Source organism: Megalops cyprinoides, chromosome 2 (assembly GCF_013368585.1).
Source record: "Megalops cyprinoides isolate fMegCyp1 chromosome 2, fMegCyp1.pri, whole genome shotgun sequence".
Taxonomy (NCBI): Eukaryota; Metazoa; Chordata; class Actinopteri; order Elopiformes; family Megalopidae; genus Megalops; species Megalops cyprinoides.
The window spans coordinates 69,906,811-69,929,084 of record NC_050584.1 but is presented as its reverse complement, the minus strand read 5'-3'; the positions used below and the strand labels follow the sequence as shown (position 1 = coordinate 69,929,084).

The following is a 22,274-nucleotide window of genomic DNA, read 5'->3' as shown; positions in this document are numbered from 1 at the left end:
GAAATTATTTAGAAAATACAAGTTGGAGAGCTCAGACAGTAATAAGATTGAATACAATAATATGCGAGCTCAAGTTAAGAAAAAAATAAGGGAAGCCAAAAGGTGTTATGAAAGACAAATTGCACTAGATGCAAAGAGCAACTCTAAACGTTTTTTTCAATATTATGGTCAAGAAAGGATAGTTAAGGATGAAATAAGAGGTATAAAAAATAAGGATGGAGTTATGGTTTATGATAACAAAGCTATTGCTGATACACTAAACAGTTACTTTGTGGAGAGTTTCACTAGTGAACTGTTTTCGCATATGCCGTCAGGTGCAGTAAGTTCTCAGAGACTTATGGAGGAAATTGATTTAAATGATGCAGAAGTAGATTAACTTCAAAAACTTAAATAAGGCAGCAGGCCCTGATGGAATATATCCAAGAGTTCTCAGAGAACTAGCAGAGGTGGTTTACAAGCCTCTGACAGTTATTTTAAAGCAATCCCTTAAAACTGGAGAAATACCAGATTACTGGAAACGTGGCAGTGTAGTACCTATCTACAAGAAAGGAGACCAGACTGATCCAGGAAATTATAGGACTGTCAGCTTAACTTGTATTGCATCCAAAATACTGGAATCCATCATTAGGGATGTAGTATCTTAACTACACAAACAGACATGCACACGAAAGGAGTCTTTTCTTAGACTTCATTCAGCGAACTTCATGAACACGTTACAGGTATGCTGTTGTGGGGATCTTCTTCTACCAAAGCACGTAAACATATCGGTACTACATGCAATTACAAATACTATAGTGCCACCTAGTGGACTTGTGGTAAATCCCCAGGTTACTACACTCCCCCACCATTAAGCTAACAATATACTGTGCACTCAGCTCTATTCGCCTGCTCGGGGTCTTTTATCTCGGGCCATCCACTTAGGACGTAGTTGTGTACTTGAGACAGCGTGACATCTCTTGCTGTCCACTTTCTGACCTGTGACACGTGTGCATGGTGCATCGTCCATGTGCTCCAACATCAGCATACGCTCGGGCCTCTCTTCCGCGTTTTGAACCGTAGGCACAGGGAGCCTACTGAGCGCGTCTGCATTGCTGTGAAACTTGCCTGGTTTATAGATTATCTGATACTCATACGCTCTGAGCATAACAGCCCATCTGTATTCTGGGTGAGACCATGTGGGGTACAGGTTTCGTGTCATGGAACAGTGTGATCAAAGGCTTATGATCCATTGTGATTGTGAACTTGCGCCCATATAAGTACTTGTGGAATCTTTGTATCCCAAATATTACAGCTACACCTTCCTTGTCTAACTGAGAGTACCTCTTTTCAGATGAGGTAAGGGTATGAGACATAAACCCTAGTGGATTTTCTGTCCCATCTGGCATCTTGTGTGAAAGCACAGCACCCACCCCGTAAGGGGATGCGTCACATGGTAAAATTAGTCCTCTGTCTGCCGAGTAATGAACTAACACACTGGCTAACTGGAGGAGTTCCTTTGACTTACGGAATGCCTCTTCCTGCTTGTTTGTCCACAACCATTTCTCATCTTTTTTAAGTAGCTGGTACATTGGTGCAAGCAGCGTGGACAGGTTAAGGAGAAAACGGTTGTAATAGTTCAGGAGCCCCAGGTAAGCTTTCAGCTCTGTAACATTCGACAGAGGCGGGGCCTCACTGATGGCTCTGACCTTTGACTCCATTGGGTGCAAACCTTGTGCATCTACCTTGTGGCCCAGGTAGCATACTTTGTCCTGCAGCAGCTCACACTTGCCCGCTTCAACCGTAACCCGACCTCCTGCAAGCGACTCAGCACTTCATTCAGGTTCTTCAAGTGATCCTGTACATTCACTCCAGTCACCAGGATATCGTCCAGGTACACTGCAACCATTGGTATACCCCACAAGAGATTTTCCATTGTTCTCTGGAACACTGCTGGGGTGGAGGATACCCCAAATGAGTGTCAGTTGTATGTGAAAAGACCTTTCTGCGTATTCACAGTAAGGTACTTTTTAGAGTCCTCATCCACAAGAATCTGTGCATATGCGTGGCTCATGTATAATCTAGAAAACTGTTGCCCTCCAGACAAAACGGCAAACAGATCTTCAGTTTTGGGGATTGGGTACTGCTCTAACAGGGATACGCGATTTACAGTGAGCTTGTAATCGCCGCACAGCCTAATTGAGCCGTCTGGTTTCAATATGGGCACCACAGGACAGGCCCACTTTAACCGGCATGACGATTTGCTCCTTTACTAGGCGGTTTATCTCCGCTTCCACTTTAGGGCGCATCACAAAAGGAATTTGTCTTAGGCGACAATACCTGGGTGCGGCACCTGGCGTGATGTGGATGGTGGCCTTGACTCCCTTTAGGGTCCCCAGCTCATCTTTAAACACATCTTCATGACGTGCCAGCACCTGTTACAATGTCAGCCTTCCTTCCCCTGCTGCACTCAGACTGTGAATTTCAGCCCAATTCAGCTTTAGTTGTTCGAGCAAGCCCCAGCCTAGCAGGCTGGGTCCAGTGCCACTTACTATGTAAAGGGGCAGGGTCTTCTGTTGTTTTTGACATTTCACCTTCACGTCTGCTACTCCTAGCACTTTTATGTCTTCCCCTGTGTATGTTTTTAATTTGAGACTGGTGGGCCCCACACTGGGCTTCTTTGCATTCCCCCACTGTGCATTAAACTTTCATCAGAGTGATGCTGCATCCAGTGTCCAGTTCAAATTTAACATTTTCTCCATGAACTTGTAATTCAACGGTAATCGGTTTTACTTTTGCATGAACGTCCTGCATGTTATACATGGAAAATGCCTACTGTGTTGCCTCCATTTCATCAGATTCATCCAAAGCTGTAACATGATGAGAACGAACTACTGTGGCTAGGAGCTTTACTTCATGCACTATCTCGGCCTTTTCTCTCTTTGCTTTGTTTACTTTCAGTTTGCTTTTTCTTGTTTCTGCAAGCACACCCTATATGGCCTATTCTTCCACAGGAATAGCATTTTTTTTTGCTTGAAACGGCATGTAGCGGAATCGTGTCCGCCATTACATCGATAGCAGCCTTTCCCCTCCTCTGTTGTCCTATTTTCAGTTCGTTTGAATGAGGTTCCTGGTTTCCCTTTTTCACTTATGCTTTTGCATGATGCTTTGCCTTGCAAGTCCTGAGTGTTTCTGTATGCGGACTCCATAACTAAGGCAATTTTCAGTGCCTTGTCAAATGTAAGGTTTGTTTCAGTTAATAGCCGTCTTTGGATGGTCTCATCATTTATCCCACGTACTAGTTGGTCATGCAGCATCTCTGACAATGATGTGCCATAATTACTCTTACATAATTAATCTTGTGCTAGCTTGCGAAGTTGGGCTACATAATCTGCCACAGACTCATTCAACTGCCTCACCCATGAGTCGAATCTAAAACACTGCACAATCTCACTTGGCTGTGGGTTATAATGGTCTTTTAGCAAGGTCACCAGTTCATCAAAACTACGATCTCCCGGCTTGTCCGGACTCACCAAGTTTCGCATCAAACTGTAGGTTTGAAAGCCAACAACGCTAATGAGAATGGACTTCTGTTTATTTGGGTCTTCAATACTATTTGCAGCAAAGAAATGCTGTAATATTTCTATGTACTCTTCCCACATTTGTGTGTTGTGGTCAAATGCCACAATTGTTCCTATGGTCGCTGACATCTTCTCTTTGCTAGTCTAGTTAGCTTAGCTTCCTCCCACACTCTTAAGTTACAACAAAAAAAAATTGTTGGGTATCTCTCACCAACTCGGAACTCACTTTCTGCATGGAGTCCTTGTCGCCAATTTTATTCTCTTCATTATATAATTCTATAACTAAAATAGTTTTGTTTGAATTACAAAATTTTGAACTAGTTGATTGTGCACATTTAAACATGTTTTCACTTATTACGCAGTATTTTGGACTTTAAATTCGCTTTGAATAACTGAAATCCGGTTAATTTTGAATCTTTTCTCGCGGGACTTTTATTTTGACCGGAAATATCGGAAACCGGAAGTCGTTGTGTTGTTTATCATTGCCGGCATGACGGAACTACAGCCTGTAGACACTGTTGTCTCCTGCGCTTACTAGCTTGATCTGTTTTTTTTTTTTGTTTGTTTGTTTGTTTTAATTTTTCTCAAGCTGTTGGAGGAGCTGTAGCGATGGAAAGACGAAGTTCTTCAGGGAAGGAGAACAGGGGTTTGTACATTTTATCGTCGTTGGAAGGGCTTTGTCAGACCGGCATCATCACCGCATCCTGCGTGATCTTGTTGGAGGGAGATTTAAAAACCTGCCTAATTCATCCAGCCGCTGCCTTAGCATAGCTTTAGCATTAATGCGCTTTAACACACTCGCAGCATTCCCCTCTGCATACGGGGAGTGTAATCGCTACGAAACGAGGCAGAAGACGTATTTGTTTGCAAGCCATTTGCCGATTAACTGTGTAGCAAACGCATTTTAGCTCGAAGTTTTGTTGTGCGTTCAGTCTGCAGCAGAGGAAGAGTGTAAAACTGTGTACTACTAAACTGTTGCTGATTCATCTTGGTTTAAAGCAGGGTTGTTGAAGATAAAGTTCACTTGATCAACTAGTGTCAGCTACGGAGTTTTATCGCAGGTTATGGGTAAACAAAACGTCTCGAATTGTTAAAAACAAGAATTCATGTACCTGCAGTTTGATATGTGGACCAAACCCCTTAAAGGCTTTATAAACAGCAGTGGGTGGTAAACAGTAGGCTGTGGAACCAGGACCAAATGCTGGTAACTGAAGTCATTGCTGCTTTAGATGTGTCAGAGGTGCTCCTGTTTGTGTGTAGATTCCTTATGTTTTCTCTCTGTTGCAGATCCCTCTCTTCCTCTCTCCTCCTTGCGCCTTTTGGTTCCCCCTCTACGACTGTTCTCTGCAGCCATGTGGCAAGTGGTGCAGCAGCGAGACATAATGCATTATGGGAAACTGGAGGAGTTTGTGACTTTGGTGACAGAGGCAGTCCCAGAGCTGCTGAGTTACAGACAGAGGAGCCACCTGATTCTGGCACTGCGAGCGAGGGTGAGAGAAGGGGGCTGAAGCACTCTGTAATTTAAGGTGTGAAAAGTGTACGTTTAAATAATGGCAGTGATGAGACAGAATGATGCATTCTGGAGGGGTCAGAGGCGTTTCGCGTAACAGCGGTGTTGCTGCTCCCCAGGTTACAGTCAAGGCAGGGGCTGTTATCTCACACCCCATGTGAACATTCCAGATATCGGGATCTGAAAATATAGAAATTTGAGTTATAGTATTATTAGAAATTAAAAGGACAAAGACCCTTAAGATGTGGCCTCTCGTTTTCAAGAGGGTCCTGTCATGCAATATGAAAATACATACAATACAAAAAAGGCTGGTGATATTAACACATAATTATGCTCCAAAATATGAAGTAATTTCATTTACATTTACATTTATTCATGTAGCAGATGCTTTTATCCAACACAATGTACAAAAGTGCATATAGTGGGCAAACAGGCACAAGGGCAAGATGTGTACAGGTCATACACTGCAGATAGTGCTGAAGCTGAGCACAAGGTCGGTGTAGTGAAACAGAACTAATCTGATCTAAGGTTACACATATCAAATACAATCACTGGGACAATAAAGTGCAGCTATACTACCTAGGCAAAAAAGTGCTACAAGTACAAGGTAAGAGATAGAGCTACAAGTACAAGCCAAGAATTTTAGATTTACAAGGTCAAAATGGCAAGGGTGTCAGTCCAGGTACAGTCTGAAGACATGTGTCTTCAGCCCACGTCTGAAGGGTTGGATGGAAGGGGTTGTTCTCAGGGGGGTGGGGAGTTCATTCCACCACTGGGGGCGCGATGATGGAAAAGCGACGTTGTGAGGAGTGTGGGCCTTTTGTTCTGATGGTGGGAGGAGCGAGGCGTCCGGATGTAGCACAGCAAAGTTGTCAAGCAGGTGCGTAAGGTTGGATGAGGTCCTGGAAGTAGGTCGGGGCAGTCTTTTTTGCAGCAGAAAAGGTGAGAGACAAGGTTTTGAAGCGGATCCTGGCTGAGATTGGGAGCCAGTGGAGGGATCTCAGTAGGGGGGTGATGCGGGAGAACTTTGGGAGATTGGTGCAGGCTGGGAGGCCTGCAAGGAGGGCATTGCAGTAGTCCAAGTGGGAGAGCACGGTGGCCTGGACAAGTAACTGGGTGAAGTAAGTGGTCAAAAAAGGGCAAATCCTCCTGATGTTGAAGAGGAGGAATTGACAGGAGCATGTTGTCTGCGAGATGTAGTCTTTGAAATCCAGCCTGTTGTCGAGGGTGTCCCCCAGGCTCTTCAAAGATGTGGAAAAAGTTACTGTGGTGCCGTCAACAGTAACTGAGAGCTCTTGCAGAGGAGAGGGCTTGGCCAGGATGAACAGTAGATCGGTCTTGTCCAGATTAAGCTATTATTATTTATTTAAGCTGTTATAACTAACTCCACTATTTATAGCATTCAGCATTTTCATGCACTTTGTTGCCTTTTGTAAAGATGGCAAATATCCCAGCTTCAGAGCTTGTTCTTTTTTTCAATACCAGTAACAAACCACCTTTGTAATGTAAAACAATGACTTAGTTGCTTCTCTCCAGGATATATGATATGATGACATGATATGCTAGGGAGAACCTTACAGTAGAATGTATTGTGTTTTTGAGCAATAAATTTAAAATGGTGAAATCTCAAACAGCAGTTGTAATACAGAACCTAAACCTCTGGTGTGTTCATATGAATGATTTAGGAATATTTTTTTGATTCTTTTTTGTAGTGAATCTGAACACAAAGAGCATTGGCATTGGTTGATTTGAGATGGAATGAGCCAATGGTCCAGTACATAGACACAGAGTTGGTAGCCAGTGCTGGTTCCTCCAGCACACAGCCTGACCACTACAGGGGCAGGAATGGGAGGAAGGGGAAGTGTTACTGGCCCATTATCAGTGTCTCTGGAACCAAGACTGATACTGTGGGAAATGCAGAATATGTAACTGGCAGGCTGATGAATCGGAAGGACCCCTACACTGTACAGTGTGTTAGCTGTGTGTGTGACCGCTGTGCTGTGTTGCAGAGCTCTGATGTGAAGGTGGAGGCGTCAGAAGCTGATTTTGTGGAGCTGGTCCAAACCCTGCTGAAAGACCCAGCTGAGAGAGAGCACTTCCTCCAGGTCTGACACTCAAGTCCATGTAAAGTGGGGCAGGGTTCACTGCATAGTTCTGGTAGGAAACAGTATGTCATTAAAGGGCCATTCTCTCTCTCTCTCTTTCTCTCTCTCTCCTTGCAGCTGGGTCCCAGTTATGACTCAGCTCTGCAGATGCTGGTGTGGGAGTTCCTTTCCAGACTGGAGCAGCTGCTTATAGTACCAGACCTCAAACAGGTAAGGAGACAAAACCCCACTGCATCACACCTGTGTAACACTACTTTTCTTTTTTCCATCAGTAGTAAAATCCAGTCACTCAGTAGTTGAGGGACAGTGTCCTTTCATGACCTGCTTCTGGTATCAGCCAAAATATCCAGTTTATTAGGGGCCAAGCACCTATTGTAATTGTTAGAATTTTTCACTACTTTCTCCTCTGGGAGTCCATGGCTGCCCATAGAACCCATTGGTGGATTTTTATGAAATTTGGCACATTGATAGAGGACAGTCCAAAGTATCCAGGCCTCAAATTTGGGATCAATCCATCCATCTCTGTAGCACCACCAACAGGCCAAACTTCAAGGTACATTTTTGCTTATAACTTTTGAACCGTTTGTATTTTTTTTCCCCTGAATCCTTGGGTCATGACGATTCGAATGCACCCATTGGCGTTATGGCATCCACAATGTTGGATTTTCCGCCATTTAGAATTTTTCAAAAAACCTACATTTGCAAGCTAGTCCTAGGCCTTTGATCCTGTCACCACCAAATCTGGTACGTATCATCTACAGATGGGTGTGACCAAAAGTTATTCAAAGAATTTTGCTAGGGCAAATGATGTGGCCGCTGTCATCCAATGAATTTCCATGCCGAAGACACCAAAACGGGAAGTGAGCCATATGTCAGCAAGGCTTGGTTGCAGTCATGCCAAAATTGGTATACTTTATTGCCAGGGGGAATATTGGGTACCCACCACGTTTCATGAAATTTGGCCATATGGGGGCGCTCTACTATAAAAACAGAGAAAAAAATTCAAATGCCTGTAGCTTTGGAACCAAAGCAGATGTTTCAACCAGATTTCTTGTGCATCATCACAGTGAAGGACCCTAGCTGGGAAAGCATGAAACCTGTGTGTCGGGCATTTTGTTTTTCAGCCATCTTGGTATTATCATTTTTTCAATGGTTTTCTATGGCAGGCCATAGAAGCCCTAGGTGGATGTTGGTGGAATCTGGCACCCCCATAGAGCACAGTCCAAGGTATCCATCAATCCCTGTAGTGCCACCAACAGGCCAAATTTCAGAATATATATTTGCTTATTACTTTTGAACCGTTTGTCCTAGAGTTGTGATCCTTATTTCCGCTGAATCCCTGGGTCATGACCTACTTTTGCGAACTAGTCCTAGACCATTGATCCTATCACCACCAAGTTTGGTCCGTATCGTCTACAGAGGGTTCTGACCAAAATTTATTCAAAGAATTTTGCTGGGGCAAACGATACAGCCGCTGTCGTCCAATGAAATTCCATGGTGAAGACACTAAAACAGGACATGAGTCATATCTCAGCAATGCTTTGTTGGAGTGATGCCAAACTTGGTACACTTTGTTGGTATTAGTAGCACTAGTTTAAGTGAAATTTGGCCACTTGGGGGCGCTATACCATTAAAAATCATTAAAATACCCATTACTCTGGCAGAAAAGCAGATATCTCAACTAAATTTCTTGTGCTTCATCAAAGTTAAGGATCCCATCTGGAATGGGAAGAGTGGCCATATTTCTGCAATGCTTTTGTTCATTGGCATAAAAGTCGATACGCATGCTTACAATTAGGCCTGGGTGCCACACAGCAAGTTTAGTGAAATTTGGCCACTTTGGGGTGCTATACTGAAAAACAGGTTTAAACACCCATGTGTCCATGTACTTAGTTTATAACGACATTTTGTTCTAATGGACATCACAATACACAGACCACACAAAGAAAAGCAGATATTGTGACCAATTTTTTGTAGGTCGTTAGATCATTACATATCAGGTCCTAACTGGAAAATGAACACAGCTCAGTGTCCAAATGGCATGGCTGCTAAGATACAATCAGTTTGTAGCACTTAAAATAGGCACATCTCCTGCACCTTTTGACCTATTGCCGCAACTAATACACTAAATACTGTTGAAGAAACACTTGGGCTCTCCATATTGGCCTGAATGTTAGACAGCGGTTTTTAGAACAACAGATGGCGTCATTTATCTGAGATTGTTGAGTGGTATTAGACATCCCAGTAGACTAGTTTATTTTTGTTTTTATTTAAATGTGGTAATTTCATCTAACAGATGTAGAAAATATATCAGAGTACCTTGTTTTATTCAGTGTATTTTATTAAATTAATTTTATCAGATTGAGATTTCCTTTATTGTCATTTTATCATGCACTTGTGTACAATCAAGAATGAAATGCAGTTTCTCTTATATCAACTGTGTATATAAATTACAAAGAGAGTTAAAACAACATATATCCATAAACAATACACTCAGTTTTGTAAACATTTGGAGAGGAATAGCAACATGACTCCATGGCGGCATGTCTTTATGGTATAGTTGGAGGGGAATAGCAGCTGTCATGTACTGTCAATAAATGATTTTTTTTTTGTCTGTACAAAAAGTGCCAGGTGCAGCATGAAATGGATTGCGATCTTCACAGCCTGGGGTATGAAGCTATTTAGAAGCCTGGTGGTATCAAATGAAATGATTTCTTTAAATAAATAAGATTTGATCTTCAAGAAGTCTTTTGCCAAAAAAAGTTGAGAGGTCCTTTTCTAATCAGGGACATTTTATTATATTCAGCTTAATATGATATGTTCTCTGCCATTTTTCCCATGATTTTGGATTTTTTCAAATACCAAAAAATTGCACTCCTCCAACAGCGTTGGCACTTCTTATTGCAATGTTCCAAGAAGGCACACTGCATTTTATGGCACTGCTTATGTTTAAGCTTGACATATATGTAATGGAGGGCAGTGCGGTGGTGCAAATGGGTAGCAGTACTGCCTAACAATATGGAGGTTTCAAGTTCTGGGTGCGTCTGCATTCTGTTTGTACCTTATCCCTGTGTTCATGTGGCTTTTCTCTGGGTATTCTGGTTTTCTGCCACAGTCCAAATACATTCAGGTAATGTCAATCAGATATGCTATATTGCCAATAGGTGTGAGTGTAAGAGTGAGTGTCAATGTGTCTGTTCAGCCTGTGATGGATTGGTGTCTTAGTCAGGGGTGTTCTCATTAGTTGTCTACCTGGTGGCCCTGAGGTGCTTGGCTCCTTCATTGCTGCTTGCAGCTATATTTTATTTTGATTTTGTCTTCATAGTGCTTGAGATTTTTTTCTAATTTCATAAAAGTATTGAATTATGCAATGACTCTAAAATGATTCTCTCCACTGAAGCTCCTTCATGCCACAGAAATTGGAAAAAATGTATGGTCTAATCTTTAATCCATCCCAGAGCCCAACATGGTTCCTAATTCGTATTACTGCTGGTAGTGTTACAACTGTCAGCTATCACACAGGTCAGAATAATGCACCAGAGGAATTAAAAGAATTCATGCTGTCCAGTTAGAACAGGAAACACTAACAACTATTAGAAATGTGTTTAAGCACTTGTACTTATTGATGGTTGTGTAATATTATTAGATTAGATTAGATTCAACTTTGTCATTGTGCAGAGTACAGCTACAAAGTCAATGAAATGCAGTTAGCATCTAACCAGAAGTGCAAAAGAATAGTATTATTTACAGATAAGTGGAGAAGAAAGTAAGTGCTACAGCAAAAGTGATGCTATGTTTTACAGTATATACAGTGTTGACAGTGGAGAGCAACATGTATGCATATTATTATATATGTATAATATATTAAATATGTTATACATGGAGGTGAAGTGGACAGAGTTGGAAAGGGAAGTGTATATATAAGGGTTCTATGTACAGTATAATGCACAATATAAATAATGGTAATCTGAGCAATTTGAGAAGTTCAGCCTGTGCTAGAATGAGATGAGATTATTTGCAAATAATTCTTGTTTTGTAGCTGACACTCTTATCCAAAGAGATGTACCTGCTGTATGAATGGATAAAATGTACCTGCTGTATGAGTGGATAAAATGTACCTGCTGTATGAATGGATAAAATTCTGTTTACTGGGGTAATTGTGGATTAGGTACCTTGTCCAAGGGTACAATGGTAGTGCCCTAACAGGGAATTGAACCAGCAACATTACAAGTTACAAGTCCAACTCTTTACCACTACAGCATACTGCAGCTGTGCGCTTCCACAGTCAGGCAACACCTCAATTCTAAGCTATATGTTATTCTAAAGATGAATGCACCACTTACTGTGCAGGTGACACAGAGAGGAAAAATGGTGAAGGCCAAAATGAACTGTGCAGTTGTGGCAACAGACTGCTTTCCTGCTGTTTTGTTATTTCTTTGGCGCATGTTACATTTACATTTACGTTTATTCATTTGGCAGGCGCATTTATCCAAAGTGACTTACAAACGATGTACAATACAACACAAGCGAAAAACCATGCAGAGTCAATAATATTGAAAGCACTGCATGACCAGGTTTCAATGGTTGGCCAGGCAAGGTACAAACTAACAAGTAAAGTTGATTGATTTAAACCATTAGATAACAGATAATATTAGTTTATAGTTTAGTAGGGGACAGTTTGAGATATGAGAAGTTCCTTTAGGGGGAAGTGTTTCAGGTGCTCAGGTGAGCACGGAAGAGTTGTGTCTTCAGATGTTTCTTGAAGACAGAGAGGGATTCAGCAGAACAGATGAGGTGTGGAAGTTTATTCCACCATTGGGGGACGACGGCGGAGAAAGTAGTGGACAGTGATTTCAGGCTGCAATGCGATGGGACCACCAGGCACCATTCAGTGGCAGAGCGTAGTAGCCGGGAGGAAACATAGGGTTGCAGCAGTGATTTCAGGTAGGTAAGCGCAGTTTTGTTGGCCACCATGTATGCGAGCATCAATGCCTTGAACGAGAGGTAGAGCTGGGTGTCATCGGCATGGCAAATCAGTGGAGTCTCTGGATTTGTGCCATTTCCTCTTGGCTGCCCTGAGCTCGAGGCGATGGTCTTGGAGAACCTCAGAAAGCCAGGAGTTGGATGGGTGTCACGCGTGCAGGCCTGGAGGAGAGCGGGCAGATGCTGTCGAGGCAGGCGGTTAGGGTGGCACAAAGAGTGTTACATTTACATTTACATTTATTTATTTAGCAGATGCTTTTATCCAAAGCGACTTACAAAAGTGCATACAGCAAGTATAGCGACAGTACGGGGACAGGATGTGTACAGTTCCACAATGAGACAGTTCTCAGCTGAGAGGACACAGTACTATTAGATTTGTACAATTACAGCCTATAGGGCAACTAATACGATACACTTTCAAACGGCAAACTTCAACAACTTCAAACGGTGCAATGAGCGTCAGGGTAAAGGCGGCAACAAGAAAAAATTTAAAAAGCACAATTTAGAAAGCACAGCAATTTATGACAGCACTGATGGGGGGGGGGGCAGCAATCGTGTGCTGGGTCAGTCCAGGTAGAGTCTGAAGAGGTGCGTCTTCAGGCCCCGTCTGAAGGAATGGTGTGAAGAAGCTGTCCGTAGCGAGACAGGGAGTTCGTTCCACCACTGGGGAGTGATGTAGGTGAAACGCCGATGTCTGGCAGAACGAGCACCTCCTGCCTTGACCATGCAAGGAGCGAGGCGTCCAGTTGCTGCTGAGCGCAGGGGTCGGGCTGGTGTGTAGGGCTGGATGAGTTCTTGGAGGTAGGCAGGGGCTGCCCTGTTGATTGCAGAGAAGGCGAGGGTCAAGGTCTTGAATCTGATCCTGGCAGCAACAGGAAGCCAGTGGAGGGATTTCAGCAGGGGAGTGACATGGGAGAATTTGGGGAGGTTGAAGATCAGTCGGGCAGCTGCATTCTGGATGAGCTGGAGAGGCTGGGTGGTGCAGGCTGGGAGGCCTGCAAGGAGAGCGTTGCAGTAGTCCAGTCGAGGGAGAACTGTGGCCTGGATAAGGAGTTGCATCGCGTATGTTGTCAGGAACGGACGAATCCTCCTGATGTTGTGGAGGAGGAATCGGCAGACCCGTGACGTGCGAGCAATGTACTCCTTGAAGTCCAGGTTACTGTCGAGGGTGATGCCCAAGCTCTTTGCTGACTGAGAGGATGGTATTGTGGTGCCATCGACGGTGATGGAGAGGTCATGCAGGGGGGAAGGGCCGGCTGGGATGAAGAGCAGTTCCGTTTTACTGAGGTTCAGCTTCAGATGGTGGGATGTCATCCATTTGGAGATGTCAGCCAGGCATGCAGAGATTCTTTCGTTGACCTGGGAGGTAGAGGGAGGGAGAGAGAAAAAGAGTTGGATGTTGTCAGCATAGCAGTGATAGGAGAAGCCATGTGATTTGATAACTGAGCCAAGTGTTAGTGGCGTTATCTACATTTAGTGAGGAGAAGTGGCTGGGAGGGGGCAGAGAGGCAGTGATCAGGGAGGAAAAGTGAGTGGGTGACAGGGAACAGGAGGAGGGGAGGACGGTGGAGATGGAGGGACACAACATGAACTGAACGAAGTAGTGATCAGATATGTGTAGCGGAGTGACATGGAGGTTGTCAGTGTTGCAGTTACATGTCAGGATGATGTGCAGCTGGGTTCCCGCTTTGTGAATCCCTGGATTGCAGGAAAATTTCAGGTCGAAAGAAGCCAACAGAGTGAGAAGGTCTGTAGCTTGAGGTTTGTCGAGGTGGATGTTCAGGTTGCCGAAGATCACAAGCAGGTTGCCATCTTCAGGGCAAGAGGACAGTAACACATCCAGCTCTTCAATGAAGTTACCTAGCTGACCTGGAGGATGATAAATGGCAATGAAATACAGTTTGACAGGTTCAGTAACAGTGATTGTGTGATATTCAAAGGGGTATTGTTGCATAAAGAAGAGACAGGAGTGAAGTCTGATGTGTTGGAAATCAGCAGAGCTGTTCCACCACCCTGCCCAGCTGAGCGAGGACTTTGGGAGAAGGGGAAGTTGGTGGGGAGAGCTGCAGGAGTTGCTCTGTTCTCCGGATGGATCCAGGTCTTGGTCAGAGCCAAGAGTTGGAGGGAGGACTGGGTGGCAAAGGTGGGGATGAAGTCAGCTTTGTTGATCACAGACTGGCAATTCCAAAGGCCAACTGAAGCAGAGGGGTGTACCTGAGGCAGCAGGAAGAGGCCTCAGGTTGTCTGGATTGTGTTTCCTCCTGTGAATGACATGAGAGACACGTTTGTTTAGAACACCTGGGATGTACTGAAAACACATATTTCTGGCTGATGGCAAGTATAAATGTGAGAAAGAAAGGTAAAGTGGAACTTCTCTGTTTATGACAAGCCTTGTTGGTGTTCTCGCTCGGTGGACTCGCACAAGTAGACTCACAGGTCTTTACACAGACAGGTCTCTTGCAGGTAGACTCACAGGTCTTTACACAGACAGGCCTCACACAGGTGGACTTACAGGTCTTTACACAGATAGGTCTTCACACAACAAGGGTTTCACACAAGGGCTGTCACTATTCATATATTTTAAATAGATACACGAGCTGTGTTCACAGCTGAGGACACCTATTTAATTACCACAACAAAAGTTCTGACACATTAATGGCTTTCTCATTGCCAAAACTGTACCACTTAAGCTAACAATTATAGCAGTTACACTAACACCTCTAAGCAAGGAGACTGATAACCAGATAGACAAAATTAGCAAATTCTAGCTAAAGATCGACAAACACACAGAAGTAACACACTAACAAGCTAACAAACTCCTAGAGAGCAACAGCACTAGTCTCACTACCCTGAAAACGGTACACAGCACTTACAACTACTGTAGACTCCCAGTGACAGATCGTTTGTCCAGTTCTGTCTAAGTTGGATGAGTAGCAGCTGCAATGAAAAATAAAGTTTGATATACAGATTTGCTGCTCTTTATTTCCATATGTAAAGAAAGGTAGGGACAGAAGGCGGTAGTGTTGGAATTGTAACTGTAGCTCTGTTGCGTGGGTATCTGGTCATTGTATGCAAATTCACAGCTGCTGTGGAAAAACAGCTGATTGATGATAAAGCTAACACGTCTCTTTCCCTCAGACTGTATCATGGCTCGGTGCTGCCCCCTCTGTCCTGGAGGAGTGTGTGCAGGCTGCCTCTGACCCACAGCAGCTTAAGACCCTACTCCAGCACCACAGATGTGTTGGACACCTCGACAGGAGTGGTAGGCCTCTGTTAGAGGATGCATATAAACCACTCCAGCACCAGACTTGGCTCTGTGATGCACAAACAGTTAAACATGTGGAAGGATAACTGTTAATTCTTTTTCTCTCTCTGTCTCTCAGCAGCCCTTCCCTCCATGGACAACTGTAGGCTTTCTTCTTTTCCCATTCATCCATACGGAAAAGTGGTGGATTCAGTTAAACTGAATCATTTTGACCAGCAATCAGAATCAGCACTATGTTCTAAATACTTATCAAACTCTGCCTCCTCAGCTAGAGAGATGAAGACAGAATCTGTGATGGACAGCAGAGATTACACAGGGGTTGAGCTGAGATCAGGTCTGAACAGAAGTGAAGACATAGAGGAGAGGATGGAGAGGAAGACTGGATATGGGATGAGCAGGGAGGAGATAGACATACTATCCAACATGAAGGAGGAGGAAGAGGAAGGTGGGGAGAAGCAGAAGGAGGAAATGGAGAAGGAGGATGTTGTGAGAGATGAAGAGGACAAAGGACTTTGGAGGGAGGGGCAAAAAGAGAGAGATGAACAGAGGGAGAGAGATGAAAGTGATCCAGCCCTCCAAACTGACAGAGAGCTGAAGAATGAAGGAAAATCAGACTGTAGCCAACAGGAAGGGGAGGGCCTTTCACCTCAGGTCACTTCCTGTCTTCTCAAACAGCCTAGAGTGCTGATTCGCCGACTTGAGATCACAGAGATGTCAGTTCCTGTATCATCACTTCCTCATCCTGTGGTCAGCAATGGGAACCAGGGAGTGAGATCTCCATGGAAACAGGATTTACACTTTACTCCAGTGATGGAAGAGGGCGCACTGAGGCAGAAGGAACAGGTCATGGTCCAGAAGGAGGAGATGATTGACAGCTTGGAGAACCCCCTGAAAGAGCCTCCAGATTCATCAGAGCCAGAGTAAGAGTGAAGGGGGAGATGAAGTCAGTGTCTCTTCCTCCTCATTGTGATCGGTGTTGTCACAGTAATGTGCCTTTATTCATGTTTTGCAGGATCTGTGCTGAACCCTCCTTTGAATCTTCTGTCATCCCCCTCAGTAAAGGAAACACAGGTGAGAACAGCTACCCAGCAGTTTTCTCCATTAATAATCACTTATTTCTTACAGCACTTTTCATTCAATGGAATCAATGTGCTTCTTCCTGCAATTGCACACTGGCCCCAGTGGAAGAATCTGATGTGTGTGCATATGTATACTGTGTATGTGAGTGTACGTGTTCCTCGGCTCTGTGTGAAAGGTCTGAGTATAGCATGGATGAAGATGAAAACTGCTTCTTCAACTCCAGTTGGATTTTTGGAGTCACATCAGTTTTTTTCTCTCAGAAATCCTGAGGTGTGTTTAGCCATACTGGGGACTTAGCTGAGGTGCCTATTTTAATTGCTACTATCTTTTCACATTTTTCTTTCCTCTGTACACATTTGTGTGTTATCTCAGTTTTGGCTATATTTGCCTGATCAGAGCATCTGTGTATCCCCTGTCTTCTGTCTCTTCAGGGCAGACAGCTGAGGTGGCGTCTCAGGTCTTTGCCTGCTCCCAGTGCCCATTCACTCACATGGAAGAAGTGAACCTTCAGCGGCACATTGAGAAGGTTAACCCAGAGGAGGACAGCAGGATTCTGGGATCTGGAGGAAATGGAGCAGAGAACCCACTGCCTCCCAGCAGCACCCCTCAGCACCCCACACCCCCTAAGACACTCCCCACCCCGACACAGTCCCACACAGGCACCCCAGGGGCCCACACATGCCCCCAGTGTGGGAAGAGTTTCAGATACGTATCACAACTTTCAGCACACCAGCAAATTCATACAGGAGATCGGCCATACCACTGCTTCCAGTGTGGAAAGAGTTTCAGCTACATATCACATCTGACAGCACATAAAAGAACCCATACAGGCGAGCGGCCATACCACTGCTCCCAGTGTGGAAAGAGCTTCATAACTTCATCAGTCCTGACAATACACCAGCGAACTCATACAGGGGAGCGTCCATACCACTGCTCACATTGTGGGAAGAGCTTCAGATCTGCATCCGGTCTGACAACACACCAGCAATGCCACACAGGAGAACGTCCGTACCACTGCTCCCAGTGTGGAAAGACTTTCAGATCTGCATCACACTTAAAAGTACACCAGCGCATTCATACCGGAGAGCGGCCATACCACTGCTCCATTTGTGGGAAGAGCTTCAGATCTGCATCAGATCTGACAACACACCAGCGAAGCCATACAGGGGAGCGTCCATACCACTGCTCCCAGTGTGGGAAGAGTTACAGATCTGCATCACACCTAAAAGTACACCAGCGCATTCATACCGGAGAGCAGCCATACCACTGCTCCATTTGTAGGAAGAGCTTCCGATGTGGAGGACGCTTGAAAAAACATGAGCGAATCCATACAGACAAGCGCCCATACCAGTGCTCTCATTGTGAAAAGAGTTTCAAAGATCCAGCACACCTAAAACAACACCAGCAAATCCATACAGGAGAGCGTCCCTACCACTGCTCCCAGTGTGGGAAGCAGTTCATTCAATCAGGTAATCTCAAACGACATCAGCTAACGCACAGAGGGCAGGGCCCATACCAATGCTCTCAGTGTGGAAAGAGCTTCAGAATTTGGTCTGGCTTAAAACGACATCATTTAATTCACACTGAAAATTGCGTTTTCTCTCAGCCCAGTGATCGGAAGGAGTGAATGGAAAAATCTTTTTTTAACAGAGAACTATTTGAATCAGTTGATTAAAAAAGGATTTCCTGTGTCAGGCAACTCCATCCTTCAGTGCCAGAGTAACATCCTCTGATACATGGAAGTCATGGCAACCAGAATTGTGGCATTGGTCAACCTGGCAGCCAGCCAACAGTCATCCTTTGTTATCTTATCGTTATTTTAGTGGTGAGTTTCCCTTTTCACTCACTAAGGTTTCACTAAGGTGTGGTGATGGAAACTTTTTATACTTTTATATACTTTTATACTGGGTCAGCAGTGTGAGAACAGCTGATGTCAACAGAATCAACAAGCTTCTGTGGAGGGCTGGTGCCATCCTGGGAGCAGGGCTGGATTCTCTAATAATAATAATAAACTTTATTTATATAGCACCTTTCATATCATGGAATGCAGCTCAAAGTGCTTTACAAGAGAAACAAAATCACAATGTACAAAGGAAAAAAAATAAAATAAAAAAAAAGGGCTCTAGTGGATGCCTTGGAGAGGAGGATGGTCCACACTGACTCTCCAAAGGAGCACCTTAAGCAATAGACTCATCCCTCCAAAGTGCTCCAGAGCATCACAGGCGAACATTTCTACCAGCAGCAATAAAACTGTTTAACTCCTCCCCCTTCTGCTGTGAAGAGGTCACGCTATGATTCTTCACAGTGCAATAACTCATGTGCACTTAAGTATGAAACCCCTTATGTGCAATGTACACTATATGGACAAAAGTGTTTGGCCACACCTGTTTTTCAGGGTTTGGGCTAGGCTCCTTATCTCCAGTGAAGGGCAATCATAATGCTTCACCATACCAAGACATTTTGGACAATGCTATGCTTCCAACTTTTTGGCAAAACAGTTTGGGGAAGGCCCTTTTCTATTCCAACATGACTGTGCCCCAGTGCACAAAGAAAGAACTATAAAGACTTGGTTTGATGAGTTCGGTGTGAAAGAACTTGACTGGCCTGCACAGAGCCCTGACCTCAACCCCATCGAGCACCTTTGGGATGAACTGGAACGGAGATTGCGAGCCAGGCCTTCTTGTCCAACATCAGTGCCTGACCTCATAAATGCTCTACAGAATGAATGGGCACAAATTCTCACTGAAACACTCCAAGATCTTGTGGAAAGCCTCCCAAGAAGAGTGGAAGCTGTTATAGCTGCAAAAGGGGGTCCAACTCCATATTAAAGTATGTATTTGAATACATTGTCATTACAATGTAATGGTCAGGCGTTTCATGACATTATTTCCTTCTGAAAGTTAGTTACAATAGGACATATGTATCCATTTGCATTCTTTGCAGTGTTATAGAAGAAGCGTTCTTCTCACACCTGTGCCATGTGTCAAGGAGCAAATCCAAAAACTGCTGTGAAACCAAGAACCACTAGGTATCCAGGAATTACAGCTGTTGATTCATACCTAAATGCTTATTTTTGTCCCATCTTATTTTCTATAGTTCATGTCTGTTGTGTTGGGATGTAATAATTCATGGTTGTAGCATTTGTAACGTTTTTGTCAAATGTAGTCTTTAGTTTATCTCAGCGTGTTTCCTCCTGATGAATTGACAGCAATGTTTAGATCCAACACTGTCACGTGCTGAATTCAGTCCCACTGGTTAGAAATGCAGAAAATGCAGATGTGTGTGAAATGTTGTGCAGGGCCATGTTGACAAGCTTTGGAGGATGTCGCTATAACGTATTCAATATAATAGTTCCATTTTTGGACACAAATGCAGTCTCATTAAAATCAACCGCTAAATCTTGTAAGCATTTCTTGATGCCATCTGCAATCGAGTAATTCATAGTGGTGAGGTACACGGTGTCAGCAAGGATGACTTACAAGTTGTGATGAATTTTTCTTGGAGAACAAATCATGTGAAATGTAATGGTCTGTCCCATTTGTTAATTCATCTCTGACTATAGATATGCTATCAGATCAGTTCTTTTAGTTTGTCTTTATACAAATCGACTGTCCACGTATCTACTTTTCCAAAGGAAAAAGGAAAGTTTCCAAAGGAAGTTTCCACTAGGGTAAATTCTCACCTGGGTGGGTGGGGTCCATCATGATGTTCGTTGCTCTGGTTCTGCATCTGCTGTTGTAAATGTCCTCTAAAGAAGGGAGGCTACTGTTGGTCATTTTTTGAGCAGATTTAACCACTCTTTGCAGCGCCTTCTTGTCAGCCACAGAGCAGTTGCCGTACCAGACAGTTATAGAGGATGTCATGACACTTTCCACCACACACCGGTAAAAGGAAGTCAGCACAGCAGCACTGAGGCCGGCCTACTTCAGCTTCCTCATAAAATACAGGCGTTGGTGTGCCTTCTTAATGATGCTGGCTGTGTTTGGATATATGCAGACATCTCTTTTGTCTTCCCCACATTGATGCACAGGTTGTTTGCATCACACCAGTCAACGAGTTCTTCTATCTCCCTTCTATACATAGACTCATTGTTGGAGATCAGACTAACAACAACCGTGTCATCCGCAAACTTCACAATATGATTGCCCGGGTACCTTGCAGAGCAATCATACATGAGTAGGGTGTACAGGATGGGGCTCAGGACACACCCTTGTGGGGAGCCGGTATTGAGTACGATGGTGGAGGACAAGATGCCATGGATATACACGGACTGTGGCCTGCCTGTCAAGAAGTCCAATGCCCAGTTACACATAGATGGTTTCAGCCCCAACAGTAGCAGTTTGTTGGCTAGTGTCTGCGGGATGATGGAATTAAACGCAGAATTAAAGTCCAGAAAGAGCAGCCTGATGTGTGAGTCCCTGCCCTCCAGGTGAGTGAGAGCAGAGTGGATGACAACTGATACTGCATCAGACACAGGGAGAGTTTCTCCTTGTATCAGACACAATTAGGGAGTTTTTCCTTGCCAATGTTGCCTTAGGCTTGCTCTCAGGCCTGGGAACAATGTAACGCTGCTTTGTGACAACTTGTGCTGTAAAAAGCGCTATACAGATAAAATTGAATTGAATTGAATTGAATTGAACTCAAAGCTCATCCTCAGCATCTGCTCAAGCATAACCCAAAATCACAACGTTCTGGAAGACGACTCTACGAAAGGAAAAAAGATTTTCTTTGTTGAAATCAGCTATGATTTTTTTTTTCAAAAGCCAATGGCTTTGGTTTGCTGGCAACTTGAATGAAAAAACCAACAGTTATCATGAATGCTTGAAGGAGGATGACAAAACTTCTGCATATGCTGGCTCTTCTCTTGAAACTTACAAACACTACCAGAGCTAGCCATCCCAAAAGAGATCCATGAATATTCATTGCCAGATGTAATATTGCTGCAACTGCAATATCTGTCATTAAGCACAGATGATGCCCATGGTCAGTGTATCCAAGTTTTTAATAACTCTCAACTCTGAGCTTCAAAATACCAAACAGTGAACTTTGATCTTTTTAGTTCTCACTTGACTGGAGGCATTGTCTCAATCAGAAACTGTCAATAATAAAATGCTATCAACAGGCAGCAAACAAACTCAAACAACAATAATTACATTAAAATTGAATGAAAGAATACATATTGCAATAAATAAAATGAATGTTTAAAAGCATAAAATTAGAGAGTCAACAACAAAACTATCACTAGGTGTACAAAGAGGAAAAGCATGCTTTTTTTCACAAGTGTCCAGAAAAGAAGGGGAAGGAGCACAGTGCCATGTACTCAGCCATGGTGGCTGCCATCTTGGATCACCTCAGCATTGATGAAGATGGCACATTTGTAAGACAATGGTCACCACCCATGAACACAAATCAAGAGAAGTGCAGAAACAGAGCACATCTACGCAGAAGGCCAACATGAAAGCAATATGGCTCAGCCTAAACAGAAACAAACCCTTTACATTACAGAAAATAGTGAATCATTAAGCAAATTGAAAATAAACCATTCACTTTTGAACATACACACTGTGTGTCACTCAATAAACTAATTCTGGGAAATGCTGAGTGGATGCCTCTAGAATTGTGGTTTTTGTGTGTGTGAGGTAATGTTGCACTAACTGGTTGTTGTAAAATCATTTTGGTATCAGTAGTTTCAATAGCAGACTGTTTCTGCACATGTGCGTAATTTGACATTTTTTAATATTTAAACATTTTTATGAGATACTGCATTCAATATA

The 22,274-nt window shown here is 43.7% G+C and overlaps 1 protein-coding gene across 1 annotated transcript; it reads left to right on the top strand.

Annotated features, from left to right (window-relative positions):
• Nucleotides 1-4,140: 4,140 nt before the first annotated feature.
• LOC118772375 (zinc finger protein 436-like) lies at nucleotides 4,141-20,933 on the top strand. Its single transcript, XM_036520637.1, has 12 exons — nucleotides 4,141-4,203; nucleotides 4,845-5,047; nucleotides 7,077-7,172; nucleotides 7,290-7,382; nucleotides 15,294-15,417; nucleotides 15,689-15,865; nucleotides 16,229-16,340; nucleotides 16,433-16,491; nucleotides 16,932-17,074; nucleotides 17,150-17,729; nucleotides 17,898-18,051; nucleotides 20,930-20,933. The coding sequence occupies exons 1-12, from the start codon at nucleotides 4,167-4,169 to the stop codon at nucleotides 20,931-20,933; spliced, it is 1,782 nt and encodes a 593-aa protein (XP_036376530.1). The 5' UTR covers nucleotides 4,141-4,166.
• The last annotated feature ends 1,341 nt before the right edge of the window (nucleotides 20,934-22,274 follow it).

Bases quoted from the DNA above. Each gene is read 5' to 3' on its own strand.
- LOC118772375 (XM_036520637.1), top strand. From the start codon at position 4,167: ATGGAAAGACGAAGTTCTTCAGGGAAGGAGAACAGGG. The intron at 15,418-15,688 runs GTAGGCCTCTGT...CTGCCTCCTCAG, and splicing joins TGGACACCTCGACAGGAGTG to CTAGAGAGATGAAGACAGAA. The intron at 17,075-17,149 runs GCAGAGAACCCA...ACCCCGACACAG, and splicing joins TGGGATCTGGAGGAAATGGA to TCCCACACAGGCACCCCAGG.